The sequence below is a fragment of the Parasteatoda tepidariorum genome, chromosome 4, assembly GCF_043381705.1.
Source record: "Parasteatoda tepidariorum isolate YZ-2023 chromosome 4, CAS_Ptep_4.0, whole genome shotgun sequence".
Classification (NCBI taxonomy): Eukaryota; Metazoa; Arthropoda; class Arachnida; order Araneae; family Theridiidae; genus Parasteatoda; species Parasteatoda tepidariorum.
The window spans coordinates 55,744,973-55,762,434 of NC_092207.1; the positions used below are offsets into that span (position 1 = coordinate 55,744,973).

The 17,462-nt window shown below is 26.3% G+C and overlaps 1 protein-coding gene across 1 annotated transcript; it reads left to right on the forward strand.

Moving 5' to 3' along the window:
• Window positions 1-213: 213 nt before the first annotated feature.
• Window positions 214-11,710, forward strand: LOC107449007 (ribonuclease H2 subunit B). Its single transcript, XM_016064399.3, has 11 exons — window positions 214-294; window positions 555-600; window positions 1,852-1,902; window positions 2,743-2,847; window positions 4,148-4,212; window positions 4,412-4,526; window positions 4,609-4,773; window positions 6,446-6,527; window positions 9,654-9,705; window positions 9,895-9,969; window positions 11,577-11,710. Exons 2-11 carry the CDS (start codon window positions 561-563, stop codon window positions 11,664-11,666), a joined length of 840 nt encoding a protein of 279 aa, XP_015919885.2. The 5' UTR covers window positions 214-294; window positions 555-560; the 3' UTR covers window positions 11,667-11,710.
• The last annotated feature ends 5,752 nt before the right edge of the window (window positions 11,711-17,462 follow it).

Sequence of the window (17,462 nt, forward strand, 5' to 3'; positions counted from 1 at the left end):
ACGTTATCATTTCCTTGTTACCATTCTGTAGTAGAAACTATGGTTTAAAATTAGTTACCAATTCCTTAAAAGATAGAGACCCCTGGGAAACATCCCTGAGGATGATCCGAAGACTAGGAAAAGGTTGAAATAAATTAAATGGTTGATAAAAATCAGTGAAAATTCCACCTTTTTTGTAAAGCGCCATCTATAATTCATTTTGAGAGCTGACAAGCAGCGTATATCTCAACTCGACTCGTTTCATTTGGGGCGCGAATGTGAGAATGTAAATATAAATAAAGAAAATTTTCTGTGGTCTGTATCAAAGTTCTCTTTTGCCGATAACATATTTTTAATAGTTGTATATTATTTTTACTTATTTAAATGTCGTCATTTATTATAATTTCTAATTTAAAATTAGAATGTAATGATGTGAAACTATATTAATTAAGAGTATTTTAATTTTACCCGAACTTTCCATTTGAAGCTGCTAATAAATAATAAAGATTTATTACAAAATAAAATTGATGACTTTTATTTGTTTATTATTTATTCATTATTTCTTTATCGTTTAGTTGATCATGTCAAGTGAGATAACTCAAAGAGTATTCCTTATACCTAGTAAGTTTTTTTCTGAATTAATAATGTCTGTACTATTTAATATATGTAACATCTATTAATGTATGTAACATCATGCAGTCCTTATATTGTCCCAAGCTGCTCCACCAGTGTGCTTATCTGCTCTACTTAGATCATTGTCTTCTTTTAAATTCCTGAAATATAGACTTCTCATCTATTACATTAAAATTATTATGAAAGCATACGATTTAAATCCTACATTCTCCTATTTAAATTACTCCCTTTATTTGCTTAATAAATATCTATTTGAAATTACACATTAATATGATATCAGACTTTTAAAAATGGAGGAAATTGTAAAAATTTTGACCTGCTTATCTGACAGTATATTAAAAATTAGAATGTGCTGCTTCTATCAGTGATTCGATTCAGCTACATTTTGAAAGCTTTGATTCCGTAGGACTGACGATTTTAAAATTTTTGTTTCCATTTTTGTCAAAACCTGGTACTAGAGCTGCGATGGCTCAGGAGATCGAACGTTTGCCTTCCAATGAGGTGACCAGGTTCGAATCCCAGCAATGGTTGGTCGATACGATTCTCGCATCCGGCTTGCACCGACCAAAAAAATTTTAGTCAAAATTACAAGGATACGGAGTTGAACATTAGTAGTCGTAAAACCAAAATAGGGTCGGCTGTTCAACAACGATTATAAAATAAAAAGCAGGTGCCAATTAAAAACAATAAATCTCCATTTTAGCGATGTATACGGCAACAAATATTATAAGTTTTAATTTTTTACGTAAAAGTAATCAAATACTTAAATCAACGAAAAGTAGCTATATAAAACTTGCAGAATTATTTATCCTTTTGCGTTAATTCGAAAGTCAATTTTTTTTTTTATTATCCAAGTCTAATTTACTTATTTTTTTTGTTCCGTGGAAAATTATGCATTCCAAGGGATCTAAAATAAATTTATTTTTATGTCCTGTCTATGATTTTTAGTGGATTTAATTTGATGTTTGATGCTCTATAACACAAAAACAGTATCACTGTATGATGTCCTAATAAAACTAATTTCACTCTTCAAAATCATTGTTAGAATTTAGGATATCCCAGGTCTTGATGTTCGTTGTCTTTTCTTAAGAATTATTTGTTGCCTAGATTTATTTAACAATTCTTAACTTTTCGAACAGCTTATTATTATTTATCATATATGTGTGTATTGGTAAGCTATCATGAGCAGTAAATATAATTTATTGCATTCTTTGAAATAATTTTTTTTTCAATTTTTAGCATCAAATAATCAGCAGTACAGTGTTGTAAAACTAAAGCATCCACGTACTAGTAAGTTATATTTTTCTAAAACTTTGGAAAAACTTTCATTTATTTTCATTGTTAATTTCTCGAGCTTAAAAGTTCATTTTTCCTTTCTTGGTAATTTTTAAAACTAAAGTATTTTGTATTAAATAAATTTAAAAATGTCTCATTACAATTTTATAAAAAGTAATAATTTAACTGTTCTTAAAATTAACTTTTAATGTGTATTTAAATATTAGAAATTAGAGTAATAATTTTTAAATTTTAACATAAAGTTTATTAATTTATCTTGAATACTTTATTTCTTTTAAATCATGTTTTAAGGATATGCAACAAATTAATGAAAAGATGAGGAAATCTGTGTGTCTTAATTTATATTGCAATATTACTGTGTGTCATTTGAATGATGAATATTGTTATTGTTTATGAAAAAAAAGTTTATCATTCTACTTACATAAATAGGAAGATTTTCAGTGAATCTATTTTTTCTTTAGCACTTTTTGATAGATCTACATTAAAATTCTTTTAAATGTGCTAAATATTTCCACATTGACACTTGTTCTTGCCAAATGTAATCACCAAGGTGGTGAAGAAAATTGTCTAGTTGTTTAAGTTGGAATAAATCAGAGAAAAATTTATATTGTCTGATCTTGGTGTCGTTTAAAATTTTATCTTTTGAATATGCTGTATTCTGAGTTTTTTTTTTTTTTTTAAGTTTGTTGCAAGCCACAAAGTTTCTAAAATTTTGGGATTATTTTGGCAGAAGCATTGATATGAGATCTTTCCAAATTGAAAATAATCATTCTTATCTGTTTGCAGTTTTTATTTTTTTATTTTTAATATTTAATTTTTTTTTTTTTTTTTTAGATAGTCCAACTTTGTGTGCAATTGACTCAAGCCATAAATTATATGAAATTGTACACTATGCTGAGGAATTTTCATCTTGGCTGGTTGATGACTCTGTTATTGAAGGTTTGTGATTCTTCTAATTAAATTCAAAAGTTATTTAGCAATTACTATTTATGCACATATACCAAACCATGCATATTTTGATTATTGATTAATTTGTATATCACATATTATTTCTAAAATTAACATTACTGTGACGATTCATAACATTATTCTGTCACATTTTACTCTTTGCATGATTTGTTTATTGGGTTCTAAAATTAAATATACTTCCAACTGTCTGTAGTAATTGTTTTTTTATCTCCAAATATTCAATCGTTATTATTATTTGTTATAGGCTTTTTTTAGCTAAAAATTTATTTCTATTCTATATCTTACCAGCCACCACATTTTATTTACTTTAATATTTCTAAAATAGTGAGATATATTAAAAATGTGCTATTTATTCTTTCATTTAATTAATCATGTTTTTTTTTTAAAAAATTTATTAAAAAAAAAAAAAAACAAGATTTTGATAGTTTGGGTAAGCATGAATGGAACCCAACTTGGGTTACTAAAAAATCATATCAGGCCAATTTTCTTATATCATAAAATTAATATAGCGCCCTCTTTCTTTTCCAATAACATAACTACAACTACCACTCTCTGTCTCAAGAATAGTAGACAACTCTCCAGTAGAGCTGAGACCCTGATACCGTAAACAAAACTCCATATTTTGTTGCTTGTAATATGTATTTGTTATGTAAATAATTTAGCAAGCAAACATTATTTTGTTGGTGATCCCTTATTTTAGCTCTTAGGGCTAAACAACAATTATTATACTGGTGTCAACAATTATTAAACAATTATTAAACTGGTGCTGGTAACAACAATTATTATACCGAGGGTTCAAATCGCAAGTACCATTCTGTGTTAGTACATTTTAAAAAAAAAAAAACATTTTACATGCAAACAATAAGCTTTTATATAAAAATAATGAATAGAAATATTACATTATGCATTATAACAAATACAATTATGCATTATGTTTGACTGAAAAATACTAATCATTATCGAAATAATTATTTTATTATTCAATACCTCTTCTTCATTCATATGAAGCAATTTTCATAAAAATTAAATCTATTGCTATGTAGATAATTTTAAAACCTGATTTTTAAGATAAAAATTATCTTTATTTTTTCCATTTCTAAAATTGTAGTAACTGCAATGAAAAATAAAATATTTCTTTACTTATCTCAAATTACAGAGATGCAGATTATAAGGATTATTTTGTATTTTTTTTACTGTGTATAATTTTTTATTTATTTATTATTTTTTTTACAAGTAAAATTTTAATTGTATATTATTTACAATGTTTTAGATGGAAGTTTATTTCTAATGAACATTGCAGATCCTTTATTTTACATTCTCCCATATGTAAATAAGGTAAGGATATTTTAGTTTGTTCTTCTTGGTATATATATTTTTAGTTTTGTTCAGAATATTCTAAGATACTTATGAGTTATTTGGAGACATTGTGTTGTATGATTTATGATCGACTCAAAAGATTTGTATTATAAATAATATTAATTTTGTGCTAAAAAAGTGACCAAATTCTTGTTTTAAATATTTTTAATATGACTAGGATGGAAAATATTGTTTATTAGAAGACCTTCTTGTTGATGAAAATTACTCTGATGTTCATCTTCTTGTCAAATGCTGTTCTGAAGCAGAGTTGACTAATGTTTTTGATTTCAAAGGTAACTATTAACCATACGAAGCAAACTAGTAAACAATTTTTACAGTAACTTTTATTTTATTATTTTTAACATCTTATTTCAGAATCTTCTGGATATAAAGTATTTTGTTACAATAAAACAAAAACATTACACTGGTTGCAAAAGAAAGTTCAGTATTTAGTAAACACCTTGAAAAGTAAGAACATTGACATTGCAGATGGTGCGAAGGCAGCCTCTTTGCAAACAAATATAGAAAATGAAGATCCAAGTAAGTTGGAATTTCTAAAATAGTAGATTCTCGATTAACTGCAGTCAGATTATCTGAATTGTAAATTATCCAAGCAAAAACAGAACTCAAGACTGTACTGAAAAAATGCATTTATTTCACCCTTTCCTATTGCATTTTATTTAATCAGTCAAGCATGTTGGCTCCAGGACATTTTTCAATAGTCCTCACAGTACCAATGCAGCTAAGATTAGTTATAAACCTCTATTGCTGTTGATAGTGCTGATTTTTGTAAAAGCTAAAATGTTGTTCTTAAAATAAGTGAAAAACTGAAAATAGTTAACAAATGAACCTACAGTAGATTCACTAATACATTAATATGAAATAGAGGATAAAACTGCAAAATATTCTAAAACATTAAAATTTATGTTCTTTCATCTCTTTTAATAATTAAATTGTTAATGTTTTTCTGTATAACAATTTTGAATTTCTGTAACTTCTTAAAAAATTTTAACTGAAGATCATAATTTAATCATAAATTATTAGTGATCTTTACTTATCAAAGTCAAGACAAAACAAGAGTCTATTTAATTTGATCTAAATTAGAGTTGTTGTTTTTTTATACTGTCAAACTATGTTTCTCTTTTTTGCTTTAATAGAAAAAAGTAAGTTTTATTTCACGCACCTACACTTCCTAGTTTTGAAACCGTGAGGTGCATTCAGCATCTGTCCCATTTTTTTTTCTAGATCTTTCCTGAATTGTTATACATTGTTGCAACTGTTTCATTGACAAATATGGTTTTGTTGCATTTTTTATCTCATCTAGTTTTAAAATATTTTTTTTATTTTTGTGTCTGTATTTATTAATTATTTACTCCATGTAAATTTTTCCGACTCTGAAACCATTATTGATCCAATAGATTTTTAGTAATATTACTGTTATGACATAAATCTAATACATTTGTAATTTACATAATTTTGGGTTACTCTGAGAATTATTCAATTGTTGTTTGAGGTTCATAAATTTTTTTCAGGATTTTTAGGGGGGAGAAAAACATAATAATAAAATATTTAAAATAAATTCATTCTTTAATTGTAGTTTCAGCTCAATTATTTGTATTTTTTAAAAGTATTTCTAAATAGATTTTTAGTTTTTTTTCCTTTTAATGGTTTCTTTCATTTTCTTTATTTTCAGTTAAACACGAACTATGTTGTAATTGTTATTTCTTTACTTTACATTATTTTTTTTTTTTTTTTTTTTTTTTTTTTTTTTTTTTTTTTTTTTTTTTTTTTTTTTNTTATCTAGAAGCTATTTCTTCAACCAATGTAAGTGAAGATATTGGAAGTTAAACAGTACTCATACATATTAGAAAGTAAAATGTTTTCACTAGAAAGAAAAGTAATGATATTCTTAGATGGACTGATCAAAGCATAGACTAATGAATTAGACTAGATAGACTAGTCTTACCTAAATCTATTCTATTCTAAAATATTTTTATGATTACAAACTTTTTTTTGTTGCTAGTATACTTATTCCTTGAATACTTTTTTCGGATATTAATTGTGAATTTACTTTGTTTAATTTCCATTTTTTACAATAAAAAATTTTTTGTATTTGTGTTTTAATGTTATACAATTACAATAACATCACTTCATTATCATGTTTTGAATTATTTTTTCATTTTTAATAAAATGTAAATGTTTTTTCTTATAGAAATACTTACTAAGTATTCTTGTGATCTAATTTCTGAATATCTGTCAGAAGATTTGTATGATGAATTGCTTCAATGCTTAGGGTAATATAATTTTCTACTTTATGTCACTATGTTTTAGAAAAAAATTTTGAACTCATTTTTTAAAACTGCGCATGAGGAATAAAATTAGATTTTAATTTTTAATTATACGTTATTTTGATTTATTAATTATTGAATACTTCTAAATTAATCACTATCCTTATTTTTTAATATTTTTATTATTTTTAATTTCATTTCTAATTTTTTATTTATTTGATTAATATTTTTGAACCATTTAATATTAATTGCTAACTTTTAAAAAAAAATTATTTTGTTTTATTGTTTGTTTATCATCTTCTTTAAAGCTGTTATGTAAATAAAAATTGTTTTGTAAAGTTAAAATCAATTAACAACTATAATTTAAGTCAAATCTAAGGCAACAGTAAAATGTAGCAATAAGTACAGGGTGACTAGGAAAAATAAGGAACTGTAATATATGAAAAACCACTGTACATAAATCTTTCAAATTTTGAGAATAAGCAATACTAACAACCAAATTTACTTAATTAAATTAACTTAATTTTTGTAAAACATATTTATTCACTCATTTTTTGTCATTTCATTTTATTTTTGGCAAATTTTTTTCAGGTCAGCCTGTATAAGATGCCTCAAAATTCATGCAACAAATAATTTTGATAGAAAAAGTGGTTTTTAATGAAAAATAGTGATTTTTTTTATTGATTTTATAGGGTTATAAAAAAGCATATTAGAATTTACTGTTTTCCTAGCACATGCACTCTCTTGTGCCAAATTACTGTTTTACATAAATGTGGCTAAATTTTGGTGATAGAGCCCTCATTTTCTTTCTTCAGGGTGTTGGTGACTGTTGGTATAAAAATTAGACTTAAATAATTTTAAAAATGTACTTTCGTAATTCAACTATGAAGTTCGAGCATTCATTTTAAATCTTAAAAATACTGAAACAAAAAAGTTAAAACATTTCTATCTAACTTCAAGCAGAAAATAAGATGATAAAAGTGAAAAAGCATGTTTTTAATTAAAACTTTAGCTCTTATTAAGATGACTGTACTTACTTTCCATGGACCTGTATAGAGTCTTGGTCCATTACATAGACCTATATAGAGTCTTGGTTAGCATAATGACACTAACACCATAACTCCCGGCTTTTTTTTTATTTATTCTTTTAACTTTTTATGAGTAAAAGTTCTGCTGAATTTAATAATAATTTTGCTCACTCTTAACTACTTAAGTAAATGTTACCTATAGAAAAAAGTATGAAAGTTAGTAAAGTATGCAATTCATATTTAGAATTGGTTAAGTTATATTTTTTTAAATCCCCTTTGTTTTAAAAAAATTTCTCATGTACTGCTGGAATAAAATTAAATGGTTCAAGAAAAGAGATAAAAAATTAATATGTAATGTATGTATCATTGTTTATTCATTACTGCAAACAGATTGCCGTGTCACTATTAATTTCTTTGAAATTTAATTTAACTAATATTACAATCAAACATACGCCTAATGCTGTTTTTAACCCCATTTGTTTCAATTTCTTAGTAAATTTTAGTTGCTACAATATTTTTACAGCTTTAAACTATTATATATAGCATGTAATTCATAATTATATATATAAAGCTAATTATAAGTGCTAAAATGGTATATTTTGAATGATAAAGGTAATGAAACATTAAGTTAATGTCTATAAATTTTCTCAAAACTAGTTACATTTTTTTTAAATAATTATTTTGTTTGCAATCTAGCTCTAAGTTTTAGTCCATTTTTGTAATTATTAAAATGTAACTTAGTTACCTTTGTTTGAATACAAAACAAAATGTTTAGACAAACATTGTTGCTGTAATTAGACCTTTAAGTATCCTATATCTAAATGATTTCCTCATTAGCACTTAATTACATGTGTTTCAACTTGTATGTTGATTGATAGTGTAAAAATTATGTTTGAAAGACTTTAGAGATTGGCATTATTAGATGTACTTATGTTTTAATCTGATAACATTGAAATATTACACAACTATGTGTTGCTTTCCTATATGTTCAAGCTTGTTCAGTTAAAATTAAAACAAATTGGCATATTTTTTATTGCTGTAGAAACTTTTTATCTGTAAAATATTTTTCAATGAATCTTTTAATATTAACCGACCGTTAACTTTCCATAAGTATGATTATGCAATAAGACTGAGATTAATGTTGTCGATTAATAATTTGGGATTTGCCATATCAAAGAACACAAGCATTTTTATTCTGAAATTACCAGTTCCATTTTTGAAAAGTGACATTTTTAATAAAAATGTCCCATTGATTTCACATGAAATATTTGCCTGATAACAACATGCTTTTTGGGTAGCTAAATTACTTTCTTCACTGAAAACATTTACTGTTGGTAAAGGCTGTAACTTCGTATTGAGCATGCTTTAAAAATACGTAAAATAAAAAATATTGAACTCCAAAATAAATTTATGCATCTAATATAACAAAGAACTGAGTCATAAATTATTTTATTATTTGAATTTGTTTATTAGTCAAAACTACCATAAACTACTTGCATTGTGACAGATATTTTTATGTTCATTTTTTTTATAAATATATATATGTAATTATTTTGTTTTTAATGCAATCATCCGTAACTTTTCCTCCGCGAAAGTTTTTAATTGAAGTATTTTTGCATGAAGACGATTTAAAATAATTTTCAATGTTACAACAGAAAATATAGTTAGAATCAATATTTCCTTTAAATATTTTTATTTGTTTCATAGCACGAATTAGGTTTGATACAGTAAATAAATTTTTAATTCGCATAATTATATATTTTTTTATTCTTATTATTCTGAATAATCATAGTTTAAGTGATGCATGCAATGAATTTTGCTTTAATCTTTGTTTTGTGTTAAAGTGCTAGTTTTATTGAAGCTATTTAAGATTTGTGTGCATAGATAAAGCCTAAACGCTAAAAAATTTACATAATAATTGCGTTTTTTTTTTCCTTCACTAATTCCAACACTGATTTTTGAGATCTGTAGTTGAATATTCTGTTTAGAAATAATTATTCAAATAAAAACCTTTCATGTTTAAGCATTTTTTTTTTTTGGTCATATATTTATATTAAATTTTTACATTTTAATATTAATAAATTTACTGTATAACTTTTTATAGAATAGAGAAAGAACTAATGAAAAAGCAAAATGGAACACCTGTAAAATCTAAAGTAAGTTGATTTCATTTATTACACAAGACGCTTGCTTCTTTACATTCGTCTGATAATGCTGATAATTTAATTTTTCAATGTCTTTAAATGAACGGATTTGCCATACTTTTTTTTTCTGTCACTGACCAGTACATTTGAAAAATATACAAAAATGGTTTAAAGTATATTTATTAGTTCTAATTTTTTTAGAAACAAAATACTGCAGTTGATCCTGTTGATGATTATAGCAAAAAATATGATCTTTCAAAATCTCAAGATAAACAGGTACAAAAATCATAATTAAAAAAATATTGTTATTCTATTCTATAAATGTTTTTTCTCTCTCTTCACAAAATATTTACGTAGTTTAGCTATCCTTTTATAAGTTATGCTGTTATGTTTGATATAATAAAAATAGTTTAAATATTCTAGTGAATTTAAATAAATTTTATTGGATGTTTTGATTTATCTCAATACTGTTTCTTTCTATTTCATAATTAAATAGCTTTGTTTATGAACCAGTTGGTTAATTGAATGTATAGTTTTTTATTTAAAAAAAAAAACTATTCTTTATAAAACAAATATCGGTTTTTTAATCATTAAAAGAATACAGAACTCTTCACTATAACAAGCTTGTCAAAAGAAAATAAATAAAGCATTATATATCTGAATGTAAAATACAACAAAAACCATTGTAAAATAGCAAAAAATATATTATAGGAATTTCATTTAAAAACTTAATTAATGAAAGTAAAAAATATCAAATAAAGGTTATTTTCTTTTTTAAAAAAATGAAGCAACAAAAATTCCTTTTTTTTTTTTTGAAAATGAATGGTTAGAGCAGGTTGTCTTGTTCATTAATCTTAAATATGATAAATTTTTCAGACCCCCAAAAAAATTTTAGTCAGAAAAATTTTAATTTCGAAGTTGAAGAAATTTTGAATTCCTAAAGAAAAGATAAAGTTCTTCAATGTATTTTATATCTTAAATTTAAGTCAGGTAGAAATCGTATTTCACTCTGTTGCGTAATTAACTTTGTTCGCTTAGCATTTTAGTTTTTCCTAGTTATCAAAGAAATTTGTCTTAGGAAGAAAAACTCATTTCGATAAAATTGTTAGATTAATTTGTAAAAAAGAGTTTCTGTATTATATGTTAGTAAATGTACATCTATGTTATTTGCTGAAAACAATACAAAAAAAAATTAAATAAAAAACACTTTAAATAGATGAGAAATAAAATAGTCAACAACTTCATTTAAACTTCCATTGTATAATTTCTCTAGTTTATTTTATGACAAATGTGTTGAACCTCATTATATTTTTTTCCCGATGTGAATGTTTATTTTCTACTTTGAATTTTCTTTTAAAGTAAACGTCTGGAAAAGATATAATATATTATTGAAGTATATGAATTTAAATTTAAACTGGAATGGGTTGATTACCATACTGTTTAGTATTTTATTAACTTGACTTATTCATTATTAAGAAAATATTATGAAAAATATGATTCTGATAGTTTTAGCAAAAAAATCTCAAAATTTTCACCAAGATCTGAAAATTTTTGCAAGTGCTTATAAAACTATTAAAATTTACAGAAAGATAAGGGAATTCTTCTGAAACTTTTTATGTTTTTTTCTGCTAAACCATAAATAATAATTCACAACAATTGTGATCTTAAAACTTCAAGTTACTACAAGTTAGGACTTTTTTAAAAATATGTTTTTTTTTTATAATTTATTATAAAATGAATAAATTTCTTCTAGTAAATAGAAATACATTTTTTATGGTTAACATGGCAAAGAAAATTTTTATCTTACAACATTAACTTTCAAAATAATGTTGCATATGCTCTCTTTCTCTTTATAATTCATTGCTTAAATGTTTATTTTTTAGCAAAGCAAATTAACTCCAGCTCAGAAAAGGTTACAAAAAGGCGATAAAACAGGGATGAGAAGTATTTCATCATTTTTTCAGAGGAAGTAATGTTTGTTCTGTAGATTTTACTTAATAAATTTTTAAAAAACTCAGGGTTATCAGTGTTCTTTTTTTTTCTTGTTAATTTAATTCTGCAACTTTAAGGTGCTTAATATATTTATGTGATTTAATATGTTTTATGACCATTAAACATCTAAATAAACTTTTTCAAAAATTAATTTTCATTTCAAAAAGTAAGTTATTAATTTAGTAAAGTATACCTGGATTCTTACATTTAACAAAGTGCAAGTAGCTTCTAAAAATTAAGTTTTTATTTTCAGTTTTCATTTTATCAATTTTTAATTTATCAAATTTATTCTGCTATTATGGAATTTAAATTCTTTGAAATGATCCTTTTATATCACGTTTTGATCTTGCCTAGTCTTTAGAATAATCTAAGCAATAGGCTAAGTTCTTGAGCAACTGTTTTTTCAAGAATTAAAAACCAGAACAATTTTTTGCTAAATTGTTAAAGTTTTTCTCATAAAACCAGTAGAGCTTATAGCTATTATTATTAAAAATTAGATGTAGAAAATCTTGTTTTATTCGTTTATTTCTTATTTACTAACTGAAATCAATAAATCGGTATTAATAAACGTTATTAATACCAAGAAAAGTAGAAAATTATACATATATATATAATTCTCTACTTTTCTTGGTTGCTTTAAATTTTTAGATAAACTGGGTGGCCGTAGAACAAGGAAAAGTCAGGAAGAATGAATTAATTTAAGTTACGTAATAAGTCCAGTATATTTTCGAAAAAATTGGGGTTGTAATAATTTTTTATATAGAATTCTTATAGAATTCTCTAATGCTAAGCATTATGATAGTTGGTTTGTAATATATTTATGTGTAAGACTAAGGTATAACTGAAATGAATTTAATGAGGCGTGACTGAGGCATAAATTTATGCTAACGGTTAACGGAATCTGATAAATAACTTTTGTGGCAAGTCGGAATTTTTTTCTTTTCTTTGTCAGTGTGTTGTGCCAGTTTTGTAAAATACATATTTAGAAGTTCATTCTATGAAAGAAAAAAAAAATTCAGTATCAGTTAATATTATGCTATTGTTTGCAGCCAAATCATGTTAATCAAAAGTTTACCATCATCAAGAAATTTTCTCTGATAGTAATCTCTTTCATTGGTAAAAAAAAAACTATTAAAATAGTACTTCTATTGCGTTTTTGGTACTTATATTATCTATCTATATTGGCATATTTGGTACCTATTGAAGCTGCACCCAATGAAACCAGTAGTACTAATTACTAAAATTAATTATGTTGAATAGGTCAATTTCTTACAGCCTACGAAGCAAATAAGAACTTTTCTCCACTTATTTTGCCTTTTATTTTTTGCATGACTTGTTTTAATTTCAATTTCCTGTTAAAGTTTCTTCTAATCCCCTCTCCCCATCCGTAAATTCAAGATGGATGCTAAAGCTAAATTCGAAGGAGGCGGCGAACATCAGGTTTCTATATTAAGCTCAAACTTTTGAAACCATTTCAAGCTTTCTTCTGGCGATCATGAGTGCCTTTCGTCAGTCCCGGGGACTGAAATCAGTCTAGAGATAAAATCAGTGGCATAAATTCGGTAAGCTATGTTAGCAATTCAACTGACTTAGAGGAACTAGCCTACAAGTTTCAAAGCCTAGGAAAGTACATTGCTGCTTAAAAATATACAAAATATGACCAGAATAATATATTAGTATAAAATATTTATGCATTATTATTTATTTATTTAACAAAAAATCTGATCACATTATCTTTATTACTATCAATTTTTAAATCCAGCAGATTTTAAAATTGAAAATACTATTTACTTTATTTTATGGTTTAAATTGCGCCGATTGTTAGGAGCCATTAAATTTGCTATATTCCTCTTTGAGCCGACGTAGCTCAGGGGATAGAGAGTTCGCCTCTCAGTGAGGTGATCCAGATTCGAATCCTGCTCCCGGCTCGCATCGATCACAGTGCTGGCGTGAAATATTCTCATTGGTAGACGGATCATTGATTAGAATCTCCTTGCTGTCGAGCTAAGCATAGGAAGTTTTCGTGGCTTGTAACGCAAATGCGTGTTAGTTCCATCAAAAAGTCTTCCTCGATGGCTTGTTTGTCCCAATGCTTGATCCAGGAGTTCCCTTGTCTTCTGGTTGAGTTTAAAATTACAAGGCTACAGAGAGCATTGATCGTCTTGAGCTCTGAAATTGGGTTGGATGTTCAACCCCTGTTATAAAATAATAAAATATATTCCTCATTAAAGTTTGCTTCGCTTTAAATATACAAAAGCGAAGTGCTTCGCTTATTAATTTTAATCATTACATAAAAAAAAATTATAATTTTGAGAATTTTTATGTATTTCTTCACATCTTGGTCATGAATTCGAAACCCAAGACTATAAAAAGATATTTATTTGCCGTTAAACTGTTCAAAAGGTCACTAGAATGAAATTTCTAACCTTTATTTATTTTTTTAAAATTGTAATTAAAAGTTTTGAAGAATGTGAGTAAACCTAATTACAATGGTTGTAAAGGCATACAAGCTGAGAAAAAAAAGTAAAATTGCACTAAATGTTTTACAACATATTAGACACTGTGTCTCAAAAGGTTAATTAAAATAGTACGATCTATATAGTAGTTCAAATATATCTATCCAGATCCTATTTATCCTGCTAATCTTAAGGACATGCAGTCAGGTGGCACTTTCAAAACAAATTTTAAAAATAAATAGTTTATTTCATGCAAAATGTACAGTAGTCTTATAAACCAGTAGTCTCCAACCCCTAGGCTGCGGACCGGCAACGGCCCGTGGATCAAATAGCACCGAGCCTCCAAAGGAAAATTAAATTATTCCCATTTCATTTACTGTGGCGTATTTCTCTTAGGGTTTGTAGGACGAGAGGTTAAGAGGGAGCTGAGAAACGTAAACTAGAGCTGCAGCAATACCTAGTATGTAATTGTAATTTATTTTGAAGGCATTTTTTAATTGCAATTAAATTAAAATTATTAAATCAAAACAATTTAAAATATAATCAATTAACGTCCCCACGGTAAAATTATCAGACGTTGACTGGCGCGCGGCAGTAAAAGGGTTGGGTTAAACAAAAATAAATTACATTCAACAGATATGATATTAGATCAGTTTTCTTAAACTTATAGTAAATTAGATGCAATTCTGTTTCTTGTCATGATTCAGGTGCTTTATTTCTTATTTGCTATTTTTTATTAAATTTTTAGTTATAAGATCTATGAATATCATATCACTCCGAATCTCATCGGAACAAAATCGAAATAATGATACGAAGGAAACTGCTAAATATCCGTGCAAAAACTTGTAAAATAATAAAGAATAGAATAATAGTTACATGTTTTGACTTAACTAACCTTTTAGTATTGAATTGTATTTTTTATTATAACCCGAAATTAAGCTTCACAAAAGGAGATTACATATTGTGTTGAATTGTAGATACATAGATAATATACTATGTATTTATAAATATACTATGTAGAATAAATCAATACAATAGCTCTGTTAGCGTGTTAACATAACTGCTTTTCGTTCAGGATTAAAATATCATTAAAATTTTTTTTTGCATAGTACTAATAGATTGATTGGCAAGATAAAGACAAAGTATTAAAATAACTGTTGGTAAACTAACAAAATGGTACCATTTTAATCGGATATCTTTCTTATTAGTAAGAAATAAATCATAGGAGGGCTGACGTTTAAAATTAAATTCTCATCAGTGCGCATCTATCCATATTCATATGATTTCAAAACATTTACATTTTGAACCTTGACCAACGGTATCTCACCCATTGTGGTGGTCCTGAAAGAGTGGATACCACCTCTGGAGAACGCACTAGGTCTGCTCATCGGCAAGACCGATTGTGCAGCTCATTGGAAATTAAAAAAACAAAAACATTTTGAACCTCAACAGGGGGTTTAGCCTTCAGCGTTTTGTTTTTACTAACAGCTTGCTCATAAAAATTATGAGGGGCTAAGGGCAACGATAAGATATATTATTTCCAAAATCGACATTTTTATATAAAATCTATACATCAGTATAGTTTCCAGATAGGTACGTTACAAGTTTCCGCGATTTCTATTAGATTAAAGCATAATATGCAGAAACATCTTATTGCCTATAAGAATATTCACTGTGATTTTCTTCAAAATCGCCCTCCAGAACAATTAAAGAATATCCCTTATCTTTATTTTGTCCCAGGACATTCATGTAAAAAAATATTAAAATGATCGCCTTTTTCAAAACATTAAATGATCAAGGAAAACAACATCTTGTTACTATCGGTAAAGTAAGCAAAAGACTTGTACTCTTCCATTCATGACTTATGGATTGTACAATAAAAGAACAGTCTACGATGTCTAGAGGAATTTTTTTTTACCAAACAAGAGTACTTTTTAAAATTTATGAAGGAAAACCTGGTATCGATAGAGAAAAATCAAAGAAATATTCACAATTCTTCTCTTTTGCCTAGCAATACTAAAAAAATCGATAAAATTTTTACTCCAAGTGGATTAGCTTGAAATAGTACATTTTCCACGGAAAATCCCACAAAGAAGTGTTTCTTCTTGAAAATTATTTATTTTACTTACATTTAATAAAATATAATACAAGTATGAGGAATTGCGAAAAACAAAAAATCAGCTTACAACCCTAATTAAGCCCCCTTCCCATCACCGGAAGCAAATTTTGTTAATGATCGAAGCGTTCTACTTCTGTTTACCTTGAACTGATGGTGTGTAATTATCTTCTTGTCGATATTCTACAAGATTTATCGTTATTTTATTTATTTATTAATTTTTTTTAATGTTTTCATCGAAACATTATTTTATTTTCAAGAAGCTCTATTACTAAGTGAGTCACGTAATACTGAACTACTAAAACACGACAAATTATCGAAGGCATGTTCTAACAAGAAAGGTTTGAAAAACAATTAAGAGATAACAGGATATTTTTTTTAAAAAAAGTATTTTTATGGGAAATTTTGAGAAATGATTCAAGATGCACTTTTTACCTTTAGCCGAAAATTGTTTATAAATCCATCATTTAAAAAAAAAAAGGGATTTTAATGCACATTGGTTATGATGCTTTAAAATACTATTACTTCATCATTATTATTTATAGCGTTAAAGCTCTTGTTTAATTTTTCAGTTTTTAAAATTCCGAGGGGCAAGAAGACACAAGATGCTTACTTCCCTGTGTTACTATTTTGTTTTAAAATATTATGTATATGGGATATAAAATTATGCGGTTGGCATTTTATGAATGAAGTTATAATAATGAAGACAACTAAAAGGTTATAATAAAGTATATTTAAAACTTATTTTAGGGATTTGCAATAGCCACACGCCAAACAAAAGCTTGTCTCCGCTTCCTGCAGTTCTCCATTCCAAATCTCTTTGACGCAGATGGGATATACAATATATATATATATATATATACAATTCAATCGTCATTGCAGAAATTACTCTGCAGAAGGCAATGTTTTTCGTTCAGTTACTTGATTCCTTCATCTTTTATTTGCAATTTATTTTGCAGTTCTTTGACAAGACAAGTTAATCTCTTACAAGTCTCAGACAACTGAAAGAAGAATTAATTCTAAATCATTCATCATCCAAAGTTAACTTAATATTTCTATTTATAAAAGACGGATCTTTTATAAGTAGTCATGTTTAAAACTTCAATCAGGCACATGGACAATAAAAATAAAAAATTTGCCAAAGTGTTTTTAAAATAATACAGTCAAACCTCCTGTCATTGTTTCAGTATCTTCCTGATGCGTAC